Source organism: Equus przewalskii, chromosome 1, assembly GCF_037783145.1.
Source record: "Equus przewalskii isolate Varuska chromosome 1, EquPr2, whole genome shotgun sequence".
NCBI lineage: Eukaryota > Metazoa > Chordata > Mammalia > Perissodactyla > Equidae > Equus > Equus przewalskii.
This window is the reverse complement of record NC_091831.1, coordinates 160700768-160722984: the sequence shown is the minus strand read 5'-3', so window position 1 is coordinate 160722984 and position 22217 is coordinate 160700768. Positions and strand designations below refer to the sequence as shown.

Below are 22217 nucleotides of genomic sequence, written 5' to 3'. Positions count from 1 at the left end.
GGGGGTCCTGGACCTGTATTTCTCGGCTCCTTTTGGTCCCACTTCTCCAATACGTGGGGTTCACTGGAGACAAGACAAAAAGCTGGTCATTGCTGCAGGGAGGGGCGGTGACAGGGCCAGGCAGGCTAGTGGCTGCCAGGCCTCTGACCTGTCTCTCTGAGCAGCCTCCTGCCCCTGTGTCCACAGGAGAATACTTCTGGCTGGAGCCAAAGAATGCATTTGAGAATTTCCAGGAACCCGACATAGGCCTCATCGCACTGGCTTTCCTTCAGGGCTCCTTCGCCTACGGAGGCTGGAACTTTCTTAATTACGTGACTGAGGAACTTGTTGATCCCTACAAGTGAGTTGAAATAGCCCAGCTCTTCCTCTCTCCCTTGAAAGGGCACAGCACCCGCTACTAGAAAGAGGGAGCTGGGAGTCCATGGGCCGCTTCTCCTCCCTTCTTCCCCCATTCTGACCAAGACCGGGTCTATCCTGAAGAAATAGTTCATTTCCCAGGAACTTAGACCATTTGCCATCTACTCTGCCAGGAGGAGAAAAATGATCCAGTGAGGTTAAAACCTGGAAATGGTGCTGAGATAACACTGCTGCCTTAGAGCATGAAGTGCGCTCTGAGAGGTTTCCGGGCATCTTACTCATCTGTCTTGGGCAGGCTGCTCTTTGTGTTTGAGGCAGGGGGAAGGGTGCATTGTGGAGATTCTGGTCAGGAGGATCAACAGATGTGGAACATATTTCCCATCTAAGCTGTTTCATTTCCTTTAAATTATCTTACCCATATTGAGACAAAAATCTATCCCCAGGGCAAAGGAACATAACAGAAAGCTGCAAGGTCAGCTATGTGCAGAAGGGCAGACGCCCTCCCTGGACCCCGTGACCAGGCAGGCGGGCCCAGGTGCCAGGCCTTCCCCCTCTCACCTCCTCTCCCTCTACAGGAACCTTCCCAGAGCCATCTTCATCTCCATCCCACTGGTCACATTTGTGTATGTCTTTGCCAATATCGCTTATGTCACCGCAATGTCCCCCCAGGAGCTGCTGGCCTCAAACGCAGTCGCTGTGGTAAGAAATCCACTCATAGTCCCCCAAACCAGGATTGTTGACCTGGGCTTGCCTGCTTAGCCCCACTCACTTTTCCCTGACCCATGGATTTGTGGGGTTGGAAGTCCTCCCAAGTCCTCAGGGTGGAAATCGCACCTGCAAGTGCCTGGGAGTCAACTGGCAGCTGGGTCATATTAGAACGGCTCCAATGGCAGGACTGAGCAGTTGCCACAGAGACTGCATGGCCCACAAAGCCAAAATATTTACTGTCTGACCGTTTAGAGAAAAAGTTTGCCAACTCCTAATCTAGAACACTTCAAATGTGATGATCGTGTAAAGGAGACAGACTTCTCCTCAGGGAGACATAATCTTGCACAAGACGTGCCGTTTCTCTCTGCCTCCATTTTCTCCTCTGGAAATGGCGCGGTCTGACTCCTTCCCTCATCAGGGAAATGTGTGCCACTGGGCAGTGAGGAAGTAGGAGCAGTTTGTGCTCTCTGGGGAAAGAGGTCACACAGGTCCGAGGTATTGGAGTCCTTGACATCTGGGAGGGACCTGGGAGCTGGGCTGCTCCCTCACCTGGCTTCACCTGGGCCACTACGTCACCCTGCCAAACAGTGTTATCACTTGTCTTATCTCTGAAGACTGTAAAGAAATAGATGCCAGTGTCCCGTGGCAGCCTATTCCCAGAAGCACTAGCCTTCCCCTGCATGACGGCTATTCTGAACGCCCCCTCCCCTGGGTGCACTATGACTGTGTACTTGGTTCCGAGCATATAGAAAAGACTGGTCCCCTGGCTTTTATATTCCTTCAGTACATGAAGACCAGTCTATAGCTTCACCACCTTTTCTTTCTCAGCCTACATAGTGGCTTGTTCTTATCATTCCCCTCCGCCCCCAATATCATCTGTTTTTATGAATTTAGAAATTCTCACCCTGTATTAGGATTCATTTCTATTTTACAGATGAGAAAGCTGAGGCTCAAAAATTAAGAACTTTGCTCAAGGTCTCACAGCTCCTAAGTGTTGGGCTAAGATTTGAGCCCCAACCTGCCTGAGTCGCCAGCCTGTGTCCCTCCCTCTGCGGGGAAAGCGTACAATGCACGTGAGGCCTGTGCTCCCACAGCTGGCCTCCAGTCCTGGCCCTCCACTTCCTGGGTGTACGATCTTAGGCAAGCTACTTAATCACTTCGTGCCTCAGTTTCCTCATCCATAAATCAAGGATGACAAATGTTACTTTGGTATTATTATCGTTATTACCACTTACACTGTCTCCTTCAGTTAACCAGCCCCAAACACTTATGGAATCCCCACTGTGTAGTCATCACCCTGGGAAGTGCTGGTGCGGGAGGGGCCATCGCCATCCCTCCTCTGAGGGGCTTGGCCAGAGAGACTCAGCAAGTTTGGGGATGGGAGGGAGCATTCCCAGCAGGGACACGTAGGTGGGGAGTCGTAACCTCTCCTTTTCTGCTCACCCCCTTGTTTTCTCTCCCAGACTTTCGGAGAGAAGCTCCTAGGGGTCATGGCCTGGATCATGCCCATTTCCGTTGCCCTGTCCACATTTGGTGGAGTCAACGGGTCTCTTTTCACCTCCTCCCGGTGAGTGCTGTCTGGGCCCTTCCCCGGCTAGGGCCACTCTGCTGTGCATATCGCTCTGTGTATATGTGGGGGGCTTGTCTCCGTCAGCAGGGGTCTGTGTGGGCAGCTGGGTGGTAACCTTGCAGGGGGTGACTGCTCACGTGAGGGCGTGCGTGTGTCAGCGTGGACACAGAGGGGTGTGTGCTGCTCACGTGCTTACCGACGATGCGTGTGGCTTCACATGTAGTGGTGAGAAGCCCCTTCCCACCTCACTTCCATAGGAGCAGAGGGCTGAGGAGGCCCCAGGTGGCCTCACGCGGTCCCGGGTCAGGGACTGGTTGGCCGCAGAGCAATGTCTCAGCGGCAGCCCCCAAGCCCTTTTTCCATTTGCCTGGAAATAGGCCGTGCTGGCTAGAAAGGAACCCCCTCTGAAAGGGGGGACACAGGCCTGGGGCCTCTGGCTGGCCTCCCTTGAAAGTTCTAGGAGCAGACTGCAGGTGGAACAGGATCATCTCTGAGTGCCCTGTGGGGGCAGGCTCCTCCCTGCTCAGCAGACAGGCAGCTGTGGGAGGCCACCCATGAGCCTCCAGGAGAGGATGTGAAGTGAGAGAGGTGGGGAGGAGTGGAAGGAAAGCATTTGTCCAAAGCCCCGTGCCCCGCCCCAAAACTCTCAGGGAAGCCAGAAGCACAAGGGGGGCCGGGAGTCTCCCTATCCTGCCTCCACACATCCAGGAATCTGGCCCCTCCCTGCCATCCCTTCTTGCTGTCTCCAGAATGGGCTGTCAGGCCAGCAGATGCTGGGTGATTGCCATTGATGTGGTTCAGGAGTCCTCCCAGAGCTCTTAGGAAGTTCCCCTGCCCCCAGGGCACTTGAAAGATACAGGAAAAGCGGTGAGTCCCTGAGTTCAGGTGCTTCCAAAGCCATCATCACATCAGGGAGGAGTTCTCATAAAATGACAAGGGAGGGCCTTGTTTTCAGGACCCAGGGCAGGAAAGAGGGAGTGTGGGTGTCCTTGGTACCCCAGGGCCCTACAACACTCACCCACAGGAACCTTGTGTGCGTGTTACACAGGAGCAGTGGCCACCTGGAGGCCCCAGCCGAGGGCGAGCGGTGGAAGAGCAGTGACCCATGAGGCTCTCTGGGATCTATTGGAGGACAGTCACTGGCTAGAGTCGCTTTAGAGTGGGGTTCGTCCCTCAGGCAGGCCAAGCAGTGGTCTGCATGCATGCGGTATAGCTGTGTGTGCATGCAGGAGACGGTGGCCATGGTGTGTTCGGCCTCTGATTCAGAGACACAGTCCACCCACCAGGCCTCTGCTCATCTTCCAGTTCCTTCCTTCCTTCCTCCTCCTTCCCTCCTTCTCTCTTCCTCTCTCTCAGTTTTTTGTGTTTTGGGGTATGGAGAGGATGACCCTTCCTGAGTAGTAGGAGTGTGTGTGTGGATGTGTGTCATGCTTAATGTCATTGTCTCTTTCATTGTCAGCTATCTGGGCAAAAATTGTCTCCTGGGAACTTGACACTTGCAAATGCTGTTGGGCCTGGACAGTTACACCTGGTCCTGGCTGCATGTGGAGGAGGGATTTGAATGTGAGACCCTGGCTATGTGCATGATGAGGCCCACAGAGCACCTGGGGTCAGTTGGGTGCATGAAGCTGCACTGTAGAGGGTGCCATGTGGCTGCATGAAACTAGTGACACTGGCCTAGGTACTTGATGATGGCAACCGATGGTGATGCTTACGGGTACTTGGGGCCATAACTGACTCCCACACTTCTGACAAGCTGCTGCTGTTAGCTCCACTCTTTCCCAAACACAAATTACAAAGTAAGTGCCTTTTTGTCCCCATTACACCATCCCCTTCCTCTCACCCCTGTAGGTGCTCCTTTCCCTACAAAATCTAAAGAAAAATCTAAATTTCTTTAGAGAAAAGAAAACATGGGGGCTGGCCCTGTGGCGCAGCAGTTAAGTTCGCACGTTCCGCTTCAGTGGCCCGGGGTTCGCTGGTTCAGATCCTGGCTGCGGACGTGGCACCGTTTGGCAAGCCATGCTGTGGTAGGCGTCCCACATATAAAGTAGAGGAAGATGGGCATGGATGTGAGCTCAGGGCTAGTCTTCCTCAGCAAAAAGAGGAGGATTGGCAGCAGATGTTAGCTCAGGGCTAATCCTCCTCAAAAAAAAAAAAAAGGAAAAAATAAAAGAAAACATGGTCTCATTTGTACTAATACATAAATGACTCCTCGAAGCTTATAGTATTCTCTTTTTTCTCTAGAGAGAAAAGGGGAAGAAGGGCTGCTTTTTATGTTAAAATTTCTCTTTTTAAAAATGACTTTTAGGGGCTGGCTCCATGGCGGCATAGTGATTAAGTTCAGCATGGTCCACTTCAGTGGCCTGGGTTCATGGATTCGGATCCTGAGTGCAGACCCACACCACTTCTCAGCCATGCTGTGGCGGCTACCCATACATAAAGTAGAGGAAGACTGGCATAGATGTTAGCTCAGGGCTAATCTTCTTCAGCAAAAAAAATAAGACTTTTAAACATTAATATCCTGGTCATGATATTGTACTATATTTTTGCAATATGTTACCAATGGGAGAAACTGGATAAAAGATATATCTGATCGCTCTGTATTATTTCTCACAGCTGCATATGAATCTATGATTATCTCAAAATAAAAATTTTAGTTTTTTTAAAGTTAAAACATAATTTTTATTCTGATTATAAATTTTCTACTTTAGAATTTTTGAAATTTTTCTTTAAAGCCTAAGGAAGAAAATTTAAATTACCCCTAATGCCACTGCCCAGAGATAATCAGTTGGTATTTTAATGTATGTTTTTACATACCCGTAAATAATTTTTAAATTGATTGGAATCATACTGTATGGAATCGTACAGCTTTATATCTTGCTTTTTTCATTTAATGTTATATTGTGAGCATGTTCTCATAAATCCGTTTTTTTCAAAAATATTATTATGGCTGCATAACATTCCATCTTATGGATATACCATAATTTATGTAATCAGTCTCTCACTTTTAGGCACTTAGGATACTTCCAATCTTTTTTTTTATCATCAGAATATCTTTGTATGTTCACCTTTCACTAACTGTTCATTTCTTTAGGATGACTTTTTGGGAATAGAATAAGTAGCTTAAGGATATAAATTTTTTCTTTTTTTAGAGGAAGATTAGCCCTGAGCTAACTGCTGCCAATCCTTCTCTTTTTGCTGAGGAAGACTGGCCCTGAGCTAACATCCGTGCCCATCTTCCTCTACTTTATATGTGGGACACCTACCACAGCATGGCTAGCCAAGTGGTGCCATGTCCGCACCCGGAATCCAAACCAGTGAACCCCAGGCTGCTGAAGCAGAACATGCGCACTTAACCGCTGTGCCACCCGGCCAGCCCCAGGATATAAATTTTTAGGGGTCGTCCCAGTGGCACAGTGGTTAAGTTCACACGTTCCACTTTGGCAGCCCAGGGTTCGCCAGTTCAGGTCCCGGTGCAGACCCAGCACTGCTTATCAAGCCATGCTGTGGCAGGCATCCCACATATAAAGTAGAGGAAGATAGGCACAGCTGTTAGCTCAGGGCCAGTCTTTCTCAAGAAAAAGGAAAAAGAAAAAGGATATAAATTTTTAGGTATAATTTACATACAATAAAATACACAGATTGTAAGTGTTCAGATTGATGAATTTTGACAATTGAGACAACCATGTGACCACCACCCAAAACAAGAAATAGAACATTTCCACATGTCCCCCAAGTTCCCACGGGTCCCTTTCTGGTCCACCAGCCATTCCCCACCCCCAGAAAAGCAACTACCTCCTGAGTAGGATGAGTGTTTTTATGGCTTTCCTTGTGCAGGTCAGTCCCCATGTCTCAAAGAACCTATAACCCTCGAGGATGGGGGAAGCACATTTTTAAAGGGATTAAGGCCTTAGGTAAAAGAGGGGCTGCTTCTGCCGCATTCTAGGCATTGCAAGAGACCCACAGAGTGACGGCACAATCATCAGTAACCCCAAGCCACCCAGACCACACTCAGGGTCTCCTCGAATGCAGGATCTATCCACTCATCCACTGGCTGCCTCTGGTCTGCCTGCACCTTGCACTTGTGAACGTGGGTCCTGTGACTAGGGGGCTGGAAGTGGCGCACCAGAAGGCAGGTGTCTTGTTGGAGGAAGGATGCTCCTGTGTGGGCATGGAAGAGGGAGCCTGGGCTGGGAGGGAGCTTCCTTGGGTGGCCGGTGGGCTATCCCAGGCTGACCTGCTTTTCTCTCTGCCAGGCTGTTCTTTGCTGGAGCCAGGGAGGGCCACCTCCCCAGCGTGTTGGCCATGATCCACGTGAAGCGTTGCACCCCAATCCCAGCCTTGCTCTTCACAGTAAGGGCCCCTCCCTCTGCCAGCCCTGCACACACCCTCCCTTTTGGTGCTTGCTCTGAGCTGGGAGTTCACACTTCCACACGTGCCCCTGTCACCCTCTGCTCTGCTCCTAGATTTCACTGGGTCTTAGATAATCTGGCAAATGGTGAACATGGTTTTATTAATGTCAAGAGATATGGCAAGGGGAGACTCCAAGTCCTGAAATACCTTAAGGCTCTCAGGCTGGCTCATTTCCATTCTCCCATCCTTTTGGGTCAGACCATGGTGGCTGCCTCAAGGTTCTACAACCTCACAAAGAACTTCTCCTCTCTCGGCTCCCCTGCATCTGTTGCCCCAGGGTTGCAATGTTAGGCCCCTGCTCCTGGATAATCACTGCACACCCCAACCCCTCCCCAGCCATCTTCTTGCTCCAGCAGGCTCTGCCCATCTCCTGGGAAACAACACTGAACAAATTCAGTGTGAAGGGCACACCAAATAAGGAAAATCATAAAGGAAGACTGGTAAACTGAAAATGGAGAAAAGGAAACTTGAGATGGAGGTAGAATGACCCTGGAGTAGAATCATTTAGAGAAGGCAAAAAGCAGCAGCAAAGACTTGTCCCCATTGAGTCTTTTGAGTTATTTTCTTTTCCTTCTGGATCCTGAACAAAACATTGACAATGACTTTGGTCCACTGGAGAAGCAGTTAGCCCAGGATAGTAGAGCTCTCGGGAGTCAATGGCATTCATTGTACAACGCTGGGGAATTTCAGAACATTCAGATAGAGGATGAAGGTCATCCTGCTTGGTTTGTTGTGAAGGCGACTGAAGAAGACTCAGTACTCCTAGTGGACCACAAACTACTTCTTAGCTTGAGCCATTTGCGGTACTATGACTGCAAGGCAAGTACAGTAAGAATCTGGCTTATTCATCCCTTAAAATCTCCTGGATTGTTTTCACATCAGATCTCACAGGAGAACTGAAACTTCTATCGGCCCTAACAAATTAGCAGAGGAAGAACATGGTTCCGAGAGAGCCACTGAGATGATTTTGAAGTTGGAAAGTGGACCCTATCAAGAAAACGTCACAGGGGCATTATGAGGGTTAAATGAGTTAATATTTGTAGAATGCTAAGAATAGGGCCCGGCACCTATTAAGTGCTATACAACTGTTAATGATATTTTTTAAAAAACAGAAAGAAAGAAAAGGAAGGAGGAAAAATAAATTAGATGACTCAGCCAGGAGAGAGGATGAGGGCAAGAATAAAGCCTTAATCTACAGTTAATAATCTTCCCTAAGGGATAATAAATGAAATTAGCTTGAGCTACAATCAAGGGAGAAATACAAACGAGACTGGGGCGGACATAGAGCCAGGTGCCGCCATTGTGACTAATCCAGTAGTTTACGGCCAGTATCTGTTCTGACTGGCTAGTGCCCATGCCATACCGGTGGTTAAGTATTTTGATTATCACCCCTGCAATAAGAAAAACTTCCTGGTAATGAAGGTGTTCGCAACGGTCTGGGTTACTAGGGGAGGCTGCAGAGTCTCCACTTTGAGACAGCCATTATAAAACAGCATCCTGGGCCTGAGGCCGGGGAGCAGCTCCCTAGCCTGCAAACAGCCCCGCCAGTCTCTCAATACCTTTCTGATCACTGATGAGCGTCTCCCCTCCCCTCAGTGCATCTCCACCCTGCTGATGCTGGTCACCAGCGACATGTACACACTCATCAACTACGTGGGCTTCATCAACTACCTCTTCTACGGGGTCACAGTTGCTGGACAGATAGTTCTTCGCTGGAAGAAGCCCAACATGCCCCGTCCCATCAAGGTTTGAGCACCTCCCTTGGGGTTCCCTTCCTCTACTGCTTCTAGGCGCAGATCAGATTTTTAATCCACCTCGTTCTCAGCTGCTGGCCAGAGGTCATCATCTGTATGATGGTAGCAGACCCTTTGGGCAGCAAGGGCCATGTGTGAATGGGGCGGCCACTGCCATTCTCCACTGGGGATGGGACCAGAGTAAATTGCAGCTAGAGGAATAAATTAGATTAAATGATATTTTCATCACATCATTCCTTTGTTTCCTAAGACTCTGTCTTAAACTCCAGCTCCCTTATCTCTCCAGCATTTCCCTGGACCCTCTAGTTTGGCCGGTCTCCTTCCTGTCCCTCAGGGACCTGGGTTCATTGTGCTGTGTCTCCATCCCAGAATGAGTTTCCTCCTCCCATCTACCTATCCACATGATAGCCCTTTTCCACATGGGCCTCAAGCATCTCCTCTTCCTTGAAGCTTCCAGTCCACTCCAGCCCTCCATGAGCCACCTTTTTAAACTATTATGGCCCTGCACATAGAGAGTGCCCAGTGAACTTATTGATTGCTATAAGAAATAACTTTGTGATGGGAATGGGTGGGATTGCTCAGAACGAACTATGCTAGAGTACTATGCATTCTGCAAATTAGAAGACTAGAGTATAGCTCTGAGCTGTTTGAATAATCCTATTCTGGAAACAGAGGGAGACTAGATACTTCTAGAAGATTCTTCCAGCTGAAGAATCAAGGGCTCTCCAAATCTGTTTTCCAATGCCACTTTCCTACCACTCTTAGAAAGCCTGCTGAGGGAAAGAGGTGGTAGAATAACCCCATCTCCCCATCACATGCACATCCTCTGAGAGGAGAAGACGAGGAGGAGAAAGGCAGCTGAATAGAGAGCCTTGAGTTCTCTGCTGAGAACTCCCCACTGTGCTCAACAAGAAGGGATGAAGCCCATAGTGCTGATGCTTCCTTCTGAAGTAAAGTCAAGGCCCTGGGCTGCCTTATTCTGTGCCAGGCTTCCTGATTCTCCTGGTCTTGGCAGATTTATCTTCTTAAATTGCTTAAGAGAAACAAACTGAGTGAAAGGAATGGATATTTGTCACGTTGTGCCCTGAAGGCTCCGCCTAAAGGTGGGTGAGGGGCGGGGAGCCTGACCGACCCAGGTCCTTTCCTTAGTGCCCCTCACTCATTTCTCCAGCTCTCCTCCACCCCTACCAATATACTGGCAAGCGATGAAGCCCCACGGGCTTCTCTGGCTGTCGCAGGCACATGGCGTGGATGACGAGGCCTTGTTTGATCTCGCCCGGGAGGGAGGAGATGGGCGATGAGGTTAACCCCTCCTCTTCTGGTCCCATTGCCCAAATTCACCAACATTTGTTGATACAGCCTTACCCCCATCAGGGCTCGGAATGTGAGAGCCACAGAGCTGAGGGAAGGCCAGCCTTTGCCCTCAAATATGCTTCCCTGGGGGTGAAGAAGATGAAGGATGCCCTGATCCTGGGGGCCGAGGGGTCCACACAGCTAACAGTGCCTCTGCTCCACAGATCAGCCTACTGTTCCCCATCATCTACTTGCTGTTCTGGGCCTTCCTGCTGGTCTTCAGCCTGTGGTCGGAGCCCGTGGTGTGTGGCATTGGCCTGGCAATCATGCTGACAGGAGTGCCAGTCTATTTCCTGGGTGTTTACTGGCAACACAAGCCCAAGTGTTTCAATGACTTCATTGGTGAGTCGAAGGCTCTGGGTGGCTGGAGGGCCTCCTGGTCTGGGATACAGTGGTCAGCAGTCCTGAGCCCACCAGGATCAGGAGGCCTAGGCTGGTCCACAGAGCTCTGAAGGAGTCGGGGGCAGGTGCCTTCCCAGAGACCTCTGAGGAGAGAAGACCTGTCGTTTCCACACAGACCTTAGACCTGTAAGCACAGGCAACTTGAGAGCCATCCTGCAGGAGCTGCCTAGGCTGGGTGGAGACCAGGGGAGACCCTGGAATTGGTGCTCAGTGTGTGCGGGGAAGGTGGAAGACTGGGGCCTTGATGAGAAGGGGCAGCCAGCAAACAGGCCCAGAGACACAGGAGGCAGGGGAGGTGGCTTCTCCTGGAAAAGGAGTCTCCTAAAGGCAGGAGAGCTGGGAAGGGCCATGGCCTGGTCAGCCAGGTTGGTGGGATGCTCAGCACTGACCGAGTTTCTGTGTCACCTCCTTCCACAGAGTTGCTAACCCTGGTGAGCCAGAAGCTGTGTGTGGTTGTGTACCCCGAGGTGGAGGGGACCTCGGGGACAAAGGAGATAAATGAGGATGTGGAGGAGCAGCGGCAGCCCATCTACCAAGACACTCTCTCTAAGGACAAGGACTCAGTGGAGCAGCCCCAGCCCTGAGGACCACCAAGCCCTCTCAGCTGCCTCCTCCTTCCTTCATCCCCCTTTCTGCCCTCTTTCCCTGCCTGTGTCCTCCCTACACACACACACACACACACACACACACACACACACACACACACCCACCCCTCTGCTTCTGTCAAGCAGGGGCAGGACCTGGGTGTGAGTGGTGAGAAACTATAAACGAAGACGCTGACATTTGTACCCAAAGAACCAGCCTCTCGCCCCCAGGGCCTGTGTCCAAAGGGCTGCCCATGCTGGAGCTTTAGAGGAGAGTGGAGCTGCAGGGGCGCCCCCTACAGGCCCTCCCCTAGGCCCACACCCTCAGTTGCCTCCTTTGGAACCTGAGTGCAGTACTGCCTTCCCTCCCCAATCCTGAGCGCAAGGGAGCCTCAACTCCAAGAGGAATGGCAGCAACAGTGAGTCGGTTACGGAGGAACGGGAGGGACGGACTTGAGCAAATCTGTCACCATTATAGGTCAGCTAGAGAGACCCAAATCCCCCTCCCTTCCCTAGAGGCCCAAGAAATTAGAGGCGATACTTCTCTCTGCATCTTCCCCACCCCACCCAGCCATACCTCCACCCACCCCAGCCTGGGCTCCCTGTTCAGAGTAAGGTTCCTGTCAGGAGGTCACCCCCCAGTGAGCCAAGGACCAACAGCAGGGGAACTGCCCTCTCTGCTACCCCCAAGCCAGGCCTGTGGAAGATCCCATCCATGGGGAAAGGCTCAGATTGCAGAAACCCAGCCCTGCCCCTGCCTCCTGCATCCTGCCCCCAACTCGGTGCCAAAGCTTTCTGAAGCCAGCTTCTTATTTTCTATGTAGTGGACATTTCTCTCCTAATGACAAAGCAGCTCAGCTCCCCCTCCCTCCACACCCCCATGGGAAGGAGCCGGTCCCCCTGTCCTCTCTGCAGCTAAGCCCTCCCACCCCACGCAGCAGCACTGCCGCCAGCCCCCTCCTGCCCTTTATTACCTCCTCTCTGGACCTTAGCTCTGGACCCACCACCCTGTGTGAAGGCTCCCCAGCCCTTCAGGCCTGAAACTGGAGCCAAATCCGCCTTAAGTCACCTCCCATCCAAGAACTGGACCTAAAAATACTCCCTTATTTCTAACCCTCAGGACCTTCCCGGGAGGGAGCTTTCCCGCCTCCCCGAGGTGCCCATCCCGTAACCTCAGACTGTTTGGGGAGAAATTGTATTCTGAAGGCCAGTTCCTCCCCACCACCACCACCTGCTCAGATAACCCCTTCCTCCTTCTGGCCCCACCACTGTCCTGTCTTCAGATAGCCTCCAGGGCAGGAGCAGAAGTCACCCACTTTGGGGGTTCTTGGTCGTTCTCCATGTGGACACCTCACCCTCCTGCAGGCACAGGCCGCCTTTCCCTGTGCTCCAAAGGAGGGTGCCACAGTTTGCCCTAGGCCTTGCAGCACACCCGCCCCCGTCCCCCCATCCCCCCAGCCACACCTGCTGTGCTATGGACTAAGATCCTTTTATCCCAAAGCTATCATCCTGTCTGCTTAAACTGGAATACCAGGGAGCCCTCCTGGCCTGCTCAGGCCTCCCAGCTTCCCGCCCCGATGCTGACCCCGCGCGCTGGTGAGATGCCAGGTCTGGTCCATGTTAAGGTCCCTTCAGAGTGGACTCCAGGCAGGCTGGGGCTGGCCCCTGGAGGGTCAGGGGACCATCCTCTTGTTCCCTCATCTCATTCCTCCAACTTCCTCCCTTCCTTCCATTATTGTTTTTTTGTAAAGTGAATGCCTTACTTTTTGGATAAATATTTTTGAAGCTGGCATTTCTATTTCTTTTGGATTTTTTAATGTAAGTTTGTTTTGCGGCGGGGGTGGGGGTTCTACATGGATAATAATCTGTCTTTGAGTTGGTTTCAGTTTTAGAGGGGTTTTTTGGTTTGTTTTTTGGAGGGTTTTTGTTTTTTTCTTTTAATGTAATAAAATTTAAAATGGAAATAAAGTTGGTGTTGATAATTCAATGACCCTCTGAGACAGAGTCGCTGCGCATTTCCTGTCTCCCTCAGGAGGACTTTGGTTCCCAGGTTCCTTCCAGGATGGCATTCCTCAGGGCCCTCCCTCTGCCCTAGGGACCCAGTGACAGCACTTCAAACAGCTACCTCTTGTTTTGAACCAAAAACTTCCATTTCTTCTGTGAAGTCACAAAGTGTTAGTAAATTCCCGCTCTGTGCACTGTGCTGAGAGCCCACAGACTAGCTGGGAGGCAGAAACTCGTCCCTTCCCACAGTGGGACCGGGGGCGACGAGGGGGCAGCACCAGGCTGAGTGGAGGGAAGTGAAGGCAGAGGTGGTCCCCCAAGGCCCGTCAGCAAAGGTTTCTGGTGCCAGGACCGCGGAGCTGAATGGGAAAGGAAGGGAGGGGCTGAGCCTGTGGAAAGACGCTGAGGGCTCTTAGGAGAGCACCCAGCTGGGTCCACAGGGCTTGATGGGAGGGCCTGGGAGGTGAGGTGGGCGGTGCAGAGCCTTCCAGAGGAAGATCCTTAGGTGCGAGACTAGGACGACAAGGGAGGAAGTAGTTAAGGTGGGGACAAGTCCCACCTGGTGCTTTGGGATAATCGCTGGAGGAAGTGGAAGGGATTAGCCCCAGGCCTTGCTTGGAGTACCTCGTTGGTGGGCAGCCCTCTCTGCAGGCTGCCTGTCCTGGGACGGCATCAGTCCAGAGCCAGCACTGCTGACAGACGTGGCAGGAGGGGTGTTAAGACATCACCCTCCACCGACTGGGACACCGTGAGGACACAGGCAGGCAAGACACTTCCACTCCTGGCCTGGCCTGGCCCCAACCTTCCTGCTTTGTGGCTGGTGTTCTTCTAGACTGAGGCTGGAGGCTAGCCATTCACAGGGGCACAGATACTTGACTCTGAGTCCCAGGTCGGCCACTGAACAGCTGTGTGTCCTTGGGCAAGTCACTTCGTCTATTTAGCACTTTTAGAGAGGAAAAAAAGAGAGTTGAACCTAATCTCAAAGCGTTCCTCAATCTCCCAGTCCAAAAAGAGCAAGGGCAGAACTGGGCAGAGCCAGTCCCGTGCAAGAGGCCCTCCTCTCCCCAACATCCACCCTTTGGGACCCCTCTTCCCTACACACACTTTCCTGTCCCTGGGCTGCCCCAGGTCTGGTCGATGAGGCCCCATTCTGGCAAGTCCAGCCCTCCAGCCCCAATCCCCTCTCACTCCTTGGAGACACCTGTCCCTGGCGCCCCTCCCTCTCTCTGTAAGGTGACACTTGCTGATCTTTTTAACCTGGTCAAACGGGCAAATGTGGGTTTCTTCCTGGGCAACATGCATTTATTTTTAACCTGGGCCTTTACCCTGACTTCACCCTGTCAGTCACTTTAACACTAGGAATTCACATGCTTAGACCTCGGGGAATTTGGGAGCCTTTTGGACGTCACTGATATCATAGCTGCTTAAGCATTCATTTATTAATATAGTCACACAACAAATCTTTTTATAACCATGCGTCCAAGGGTTTTGTGGTATGCTGTAGGAATAGCGAACTTATCCCTGAATTTTCCAAATCCACACAGGCTTCAAATATTCTGTTCCATTGTCTCCATAAGAATATTCATTCATGTCATGCCACCTGGCCTTATTTATTTGTTTATTTTTTTGAGGAAGATTAGCCCTGAGCTAACATCTGCTGCCAATCCTCCTCCTTTTGCTGAGGAAGACTGGCCCTGAGCTAACATCTGTGCTCATCTTCCTCCACTTTATATGTGGGATGCCTACCATAGCATGGCTTGCCAAGCAGTGCCATCCATGTCCGCACCGGGAGCCCAACCGGCGAACCCCAGGCAGCTGAAAAGGAACGTGCAAACTTAACCGCTGAGCCACCAGGCCAGCCCCCTGCCTGTCCTTCATTTTAATTCAGGCAATATGGTGACAATGGCTGAAGAGGTCCAAATGATGTATCTGACCCTACCTTCAAGGAGCAAGTCATCTGCATGGAAAAGACGGCAAGCCTGCCTGTGGCATACACGTGTGCACTTCGTGGCATCACTGACTGCCTAGTCCGGCTGGTCTGAACCTGCCGGATCCCCAGAGTCTGTGCAGGCCTGGTACCTACGTGCCCAGAAATGCTTGGCAGGGGCCAGCCTGTGGCGTAGTGGTTAAGTTTGTGTGCTCCGCTTCCACGGCGGCCAAGGGGTGGGGGGGCCCACAGGTTCCACCTTGTGTCAAGCTACGCACTGCTCATCAAGCCATGCTGAGGCAGATGTCCCACATGTAAAAGGGAGGAAGATGGGCACAAATGTTAGCTCAGGACCACTCTTCCTCAGCAAAACGAGGAGGACTGGCAGGGTATATGAGCTCAGGGCTAATCTTCCTCAAAAAAAAAAAAAAAAGCTTGTCAAATTGAGGCCTCAGAGGAGACTGCAGAGTGTACCTGCTTAGGAGACACACATAAACTGCAATGGGCAGTCAGAGGAAGGGCGGAAGGAGACTGAACATTACTGAGACCAGTTGCTTTCCGTATATTCTCTTATTCACAGTTTAATTAAACGACCTGACAAAGTACGCATTACTACTGCCATGTTACATGTAAGATTAAGTAACTTGCCCAAGGTCACGGGGCTAGTAAGCGACAGGGCCGCCGCCAGACTCCTCGGTTACTGGGAAACGCTGATGTCAGCGCGCCAGCAACGTCAGCCACCAGCCTGGAGGTGAGGGGCCGAGATCGCTTATCTCCATGGTCGAGCTGTCGTCTGACTTTTCATTTCCTGCCGCTCTATTTGCACACCTCCCTGCTTCCGCCAGCGCCCCTTCACTGTTGACGCAGTCTCCCCATCCCCAGGGTGGATGACTGAGGGCACAAAAGGCTCTCTGAGTTACACAGCTCCTCCTCTCCCTATCCCTTCTTGCCTGGGGGTTTCAAGAACTAGGCCACTGCCCTTTCCCCCAAGATCAACAGCACATCCTTGGATGACCTTGAGCGGCTCGGCCTCTTAGCCTGTTTTCCTCCATTATATGGCAGGAATAAAAATACCGTCTGTTTTGCTTACCTTCCAACTTAACTCACAGGGAAATGGTCAGCATGGAAAAGTGTACGTCTCAATTATTGGAAAAGCATAACACTAGAAAATGCCAGGCCTTAACCATCATCGCTATTTCAAAGTCGGGGAGGGGATAGAATTTCTCCTCACTGAGACAAGCCTCTGGCCCCAGTCCTCTCAGCCTGTCCACTCTCTGTGTAACATCCCGGCCATGCTTCCTCTTCCTCCTTGCAGAGGCCCAGCCCTGTCTGGCCGGAGCCAGAGCTATGGGAGGCTGCCCTCTGCAGTCCACTCCATTCCTGACCACAGCAGCGCCTCACTACCTGAATTTTGGACCAATATTGCCACCTGGTGGTCAAAAAAGGCACTGCCATCAAACAAGTACCTCAGCTCTGGTACCTGTTTGCCACAGGGTCCTTTGAAATGGGGAGAAGGCAGAAATCTCCCCATCTGGTTCCTGAGATCTGTCTCTGGGATCCTCGCAGATCTATCCACGCCAGGTCAGGGCTCTCAGAGGAAGTAGCTCAGGCCCTGCATAGAGAGCTCCTGGGGTGGGTGTGGGAGTAGGGATGGAGGGAGGAAGGAGGATGCTAACTAGAGGGGGGACTTGCCTGACTGGCAGGCAGGCCCGTTCACATTTGCAGACTTTATTTTAGTGTTCAACACCGCACATATCCCCTCTGCATCTGCCCCACTGGGGCCCAGCCTTGGTGAGCCCGACATAAAACCTACTGGCCTCCACAGGGTACTCACAGCATTTGCTGGTGATAAAAGAGCCAGTGACACTTTTCTAGGTGTCCTTTCCTTTTCACTGGACCTCGAGTCCCTTTTGTAGATGAAACTCGACAGGTAAAAGCAGAGCCACAGCTCGTGCCTCTGATGGGAGGGAGTAGGGGTTCCCTGAAGCAAAAGAAAAGGGAAGGAGGGAGGGGGCCCAGCATGAGAGCCAAAGTGCAGAGCAAGCCCTGCGCTTCTCCTGGAGACCCTGAAACAGAGCTCCAGGAAGAGGTGATGACAAAAGAGAAGCCTTCTCAAGCCTCACAAGAGGAAGTGGACCAAGAGACATGCATCGAGGTCAGAGAACGGCTGTGCAGAAGGCCGTGCAAGCCAAGCTGCAGGGTGCCCGAGCCCTGCAGCCCGGGGCACAGGAAATCAGGCAGAGCCTCAGGACTAGAGTGGGGCAGAGTGCCAGCTTGAGGCTCTGGCACTGCAGGGCAGCTGGAAGAGAGAGGCGCTGGGGCCACCAGAGGAGTGTGGCTGTCAGTTCCAGCGGCAGCAGGCTGCCTGGGCCTGAGGCACAGGGCCCAAGTCCTGACCATGTGCCCTAGCCAAGCCCAGGCAGTCAGGGACAGTGCCAGGCTGCTAGAACTGGCCAGGGCTGGGAACATGTGAGGGTTTGGGCTATGGCACAGACCCTGTGCAAACCCCTAACAAATAAGCATGCTCTGCACCACGGTACAGGCCCCCTTGTATGGCTTGGTCCAGAACCTTCACTACTTCCTAAACCCCTCAAAAAACAACCCCTGGCCTGCACCCAGGAGAATGCCCTTGGAGGTGGGGCTACAAAAGGAACTCACTGCCCCTGGGGTTAGGTGGAGCCCTGCACTGCAGGGGACCCAGAGGGAGGCGTGTCAAGGGAGGAGCTCAGATCAGGCTAGGGGTCGGCACTGGAAGAGGGTGTTCTCTGTTCATTCTGACTTGGCACCTCATTCTGCACAGAACTTTTTGGAACTCCGAGGGAGGAGGACACTCAGAGTGAGGTGTTGCCCTCAGCGAGGACTCTGGAATCCCCTGGACTCAACGGGGAGGGGGAGGCATTCCCAGAAGCATCAGCTCCTGGGCTTCTCAGAACCCTGCCTGGGACCCTGAGCGAAGAATGCCCCCAACTGCTAAATAGGCTAGGGGCCCCATTGCTCTCAGGTCTGCATCCCTTCCTCCGGGGTGTGCCCTGCCCCTCCCTGAGTCACCCCAGGGAGAGAGGAGAAAAAAGGGAAGAGAAAAGAAGCATTGACTACAGAGGAAGGAAAAGGAAACAGCAGAGGAGGGAGGAGAGAGGCCACGCAGGAGTGGGTGACCGAGGAGTTCCGAGAGGGCAGATCTAGGGCAGATCTAGGGCAGGGGAGATCGAGAGAGGGCAGGCCGAGCATCCCCAAGGCTGCCCCGAGAGCAGGGCGGCGGGGGCGGGGAGCCCAGGGGGCGGGCCAGCATGTCCCACGGGACCTACTACGAGTGTGAGCCCCGGGCTGGCCAGCAGCCACTGGAGTTCTCAGGGGGCCGTGCGGGCCCCGGGGAACTGGGGGACATGTGTGAGCATGAGGCCTCCATCGACCTCTCCGCCTACATCGAGTCTGGGGAGGAGCAGCTCCTCTCTGACCTCTTCGCTGTGAAGCCGGCACCTGAGGCCCGAGGCCTTAAGGGATCTGGGACCCCCGCCTTCCCCCACTACCTGCCGCCTGACCCGAGGCCCTTCGCCTACCCCCCACATACCTTCGGCCCTGACAGGAAGGCCTTGGGGCCTGGCATCTACAGCAGCCCAGGGAACTACGACCCCAGGGCTGTGGCCGTGAAGGAGGAGCCTCGGGGGCCTGAGGGCAGCCGGGGGGCCAGCCGCAGTGGCTACAATCCTCTGCAGTACCAAGTGGCACACTGTGGGCAGACGGCCATGCACCTGCCGCCAGCCCTGGCAGCACCCAGCCAGCCCCTGCGCGTCCTCAAGGTAAGAACACGTCAATTCTCCTCCCTGCCACCCAGGGGCTGGAGAGAGGCCCGTGTGGATGGCGGGTCCCTGAGCTCCCCGCTTCCGCTAACGGGTCTGTGTTTGGTGTTGCTCTGTGCAATCACCCACCCCGAAGCCCTCCGTGCTTGCCAGCCAACCATGACCCTCTTTGCTTCTCTGTGAATTCACTCCCACCCCGAACCCCACCCTGTGGCTGGAATCCAGCGTGCCCTGCAGCCCCTGTGGCCAGCTGACCTGCCCTGACCTCTGGCCCCCTACCAGCTTCTCTGCTGCCCACCAGCACCCTCCTCTTGCTTCTCTGCCGCCTGCTTCTAGAAGAGGAAATGCCTGCTGATCGTAGAACCAGAGACGCAAGATAGATTGAAGGAAAGTGTCCTCAGAGAGTGGGGGAACATGATAGGGAGTTTGGGTCAGAGCAGAGGACCCTCTGCATCTGGCAGGGCAATGACTGTCCTGACTGGGAACCAGGAGCTGCTCTGAACCCCATATCCCTCTGAGGCCCAAAGAATGCTCTGGCTGCTGGGATTCCTGCCCTGGCTCCACTCTGCTTGCCGGCCGGCCCTCACCTCCTCCCTCTGTGCCTTCCCCTCCAGGCCCCTTTGGCCGCTGCTGCGCCGCCCTGCAGCCCCCTCCTCAAAGCGCCCTCCCCAGCCGGCCCCTCGCACAAGGGCAAGAAGGCAGTGAACAAGGACAGCCTGGAGTACCGGCTGCGGCGGGAGCGCAACAACATCGCCGTGCGCAAGAGCCGGGACAAGGCCAAGAGGCGCATTCTGGAGACGCAGCAGAAGGTGCTGGAATACATGGCAGAGAACGAGCGGCTCCGCAGCCGCGTGGAGCAGCTGACTCAGGAGCTGGACACCCTTCGCAACCTTTTCCGCCAGATCCCCGAGGCCGCCAACCTCATCAAGGGCGTGGGGGGCTGCAGCTGAGCCTGGCTGGCAGACTGTGGGCACCAGCCCTCTGGTGGCCCCCCCATCCTGCTTGGGTCCTAGAGCCCCTCACAGACCAAGCCTGAGACATGGACATGGACAAATGGCAGTGGGTGGAGGGAGGAGGGCAGGCCCCAGAGTGATGATTCCGTGGCTGAATAAAATTGCACTATGACTGGGTGCTGGGGTTGTACACTGGGCCTGTGTGTGTGTGTGTGTGTGTGTGTGTGTGTGTGTGTGTCTGTCTGTCTGTCTGTCTGTCTGTTTGCCTGTGAGGCACGGGGGACTCCAAGGGCAGGGAATGCATGTGGCTAGGTCTACATATTTGTTGATACCATGCCCAAGTGAATATTCCCAAATATTCAGCAGACACGCAGCCCATAGCTCTCCCCCCACCACACCACATGGCCTTATCATGTGTCTGTCACTCTGCTCTTCTCTTCTCCTACCCCCCTCCCACCCGGCCCACTCTGTCCTTCTGGACACTGAAGGCATCCCCACCTCCGCCCCCCCACAGGACCTGGAGTGGCCTCTGGACACTCTCCTAACAGGTCTGTGGCTTTCAGGGAGACCCCAGCACCAGCCAATCTTTCATGCCCAGGTCTGCTGACCCCCAGCCCTGCCCTCTCTCACCTTGAGGTATAGGTCTGGGAGCTCCTGCGCCAGGTGATCAAGGGAAAATTCCAGATGGCTCTGCCACACTTACGGGCCCTTAGCTCTTGACCCGGGTGTCGATCCCTTCTCTCCAGTTCCTCAGCTTCAGTCTGCCAGGGTGACATGCCCCCATGGCTCCCACCCGCCAGCTCCCATCTTTGTCCCTCATCCCCCAGGGCTCGGGTTCCCTAAAGCACGAGAATCCAAGTGCTTGGGGGATGAATTAGTTGGGAAAGGCCTTGAGAGGTGTTTGTAAATAAGAAAACTGGTCATGAGGAGGATGACAACCCACCTGTGCCAGTGAAACCCTACGTTCAAAGCGTTTTCCTTCCCACAGAACTCCAGTGCTCGAGGGCCTCGGTTTGAATCTCCCTCTGCAACCTACAAGTTCTGTGACCTCGAGCCAGTTACTTCTCTCTGTGCCTCAGTTTCCTCATCTGCAAAACAGGAGGAGGAATAGCACCGGCCTCACGGAGCTGCCATGTTCATAGATAAACAGGGCCTGGCCCGTGTAAGCGCGAGCAGTTGTTATCATTCCATTTTGCTAGAACTGAAAGGACCTCAGAGACCTCATCTAAACTTCTCATTTTTCAGGTGAGGAAACTGAGGCCTCAGAGAGGGGGAAGGACTCCTACAGAGTCACGTGATTGGTCAGAGGCAGGACCCAAATTAGCTCCATAAAATCACAGATCTCAAGAGGGGCTGGAAGAGACCTCAAGAGATCATCTGGTGGGCTTGCCCTCAGACAAGCAAGATAGTGTGAGCCACATTTTATAGATAAAGCCCTGGAGGGCCAGGCGGGTAGACTCCTTCCCTGAAGCTCACTCAGGCCCTGTGCTGTCTTTACACAGCACCTGTGTCTCCACTTCGTGCTCACACCCTCCGCTCGGAGGCATGTGGGAAATCCCGTTCAATAAGTCATCAGGAATTGCTCGACAGTCAGAGACACGGGACACCACACAGGTTAGTTAGAATCTCTCCTAGGCCACCAATGACTTGTAGGCCAGTGCTGGGAAAGCAGTGTTAGACCTCAAGGAACAACTTTCTAAGAGGGAGAGAGCCCGGGGTCTGGATCCTTCCAGTCATCTCTCTCCCTCTCCCATCTCCGCATCCCCAGAGACAGTCTTCCCACATCTCCGGCATCCATGGGCACCATGTCTGCCTCCCCGAGGACTCAGTCCCTTCCTGCCTCTGCCTCCACATCTCTCAGGTGTCCTCTCTCCTACATCGATGCCCTGGATCCCCTTGCCCCAGGCCTGGTTCGGGCAGACAGATCTCAACCTCACTAGATGGTTGATTCCCTCACCGGCCTGGGCCGCCTGAGCTTGGAAGGGGGAGGTGCCGGGCTATGGATGCCTGGGAGAATCCTGCACCTTCCTTTCAGCCCAGGGGGATGGGTTGCATAAGGGGGGTTTGTACAGAACATGGTAAGTGACTCAACCTCCGGATTTCCTCCTCTCGGCTCAAGACCACTGCCCCTTGACTTATTTTCAAGGTACTGGGTGATGGGACCTGGGTTGCTTCAGCAGCAACCCAAGCTTCTTTCCCACAGCTCTGAACTGAGTCTTCTCCCAGCCCCCACTTCCAGGTGGGCTCCTCCAGGCAGTGCCCAGCTCCAGGTCTGGAGAAGAGTCACGGCTCCACCGTGCGAGAAGAGCATGCCTGGTTCCCGCATGGCACAGGGTGGTGAGCATGCCGCAGTCCTCTGTGACAGATCACATCCTGGGGAGGTGACAGGTAGCCA

General features: G+C 53.4%; 2 protein-coding genes across 4 annotated transcripts in view; both read left to right on the top strand.

Moving 5' to 3' along the window:
- SLC7A8 (solute carrier family 7 member 8) overlaps positions 1-13109 on the top strand; it is a 50997-nt gene extending 37888 nt beyond the window's left edge. For all 3 annotated transcript variants that reach the window (XM_008528994.2, XM_070586880.1, XM_070586883.1), the window contains 7 exons: positions 187-340; positions 933-1056; positions 2529-2632; positions 6892-6988; positions 8645-8794; positions 10320-10497; positions 10975-13109. In XM_008528994.2, the coding sequence (XP_008527216.2) occupies positions 187-340; positions 933-1056; positions 2529-2632; positions 6892-6988; positions 8645-8794; positions 10320-10497; positions 10975-11141 (974 nt within the window). In that variant the 3' untranslated portion in view covers positions 11142-13109. The remainder of the gene's footprint in view (positions 1-186; positions 341-932; positions 1057-2528; positions 2633-6891; positions 6989-8644; positions 8795-10319; positions 10498-10974) is intronic.
- Positions 13110-17771: 4662 nt separating this feature from the next.
- Positions 17772-20017, top strand: CEBPE (CCAAT enhancer binding protein epsilon). The gene is made up of 2 exons (XM_008528993.2): positions 17772-18869; positions 19484-20017. The coding sequence occupies exons 1-2, from the start codon at positions 18360-18362 to the stop codon at positions 19817-19819; spliced, it is 846 nt and encodes a 281-aa protein (XP_008527215.1). The 5' UTR covers positions 17772-18359; the 3' UTR covers positions 19820-20017.
- The last annotated feature ends 2200 nt before the right edge of the window (positions 20018-22217 follow it).

Bases quoted from the DNA above. Each gene is read 5' to 3' on its own strand.
- CEBPE (XM_008528993.2), top strand. From the start codon at position 18,360: ATGTCCCACGGGACCTACTACGAGTGTGAGCCCCGGGCTGGCCAGCAG. The intron at 18,870-19,483 runs GTAAGAACACGT...CTTCCCCTCCAG, and splicing joins AGCCCCTGCGCGTCCTCAAG to GCCCCTTTGGCCGCTGCTGC.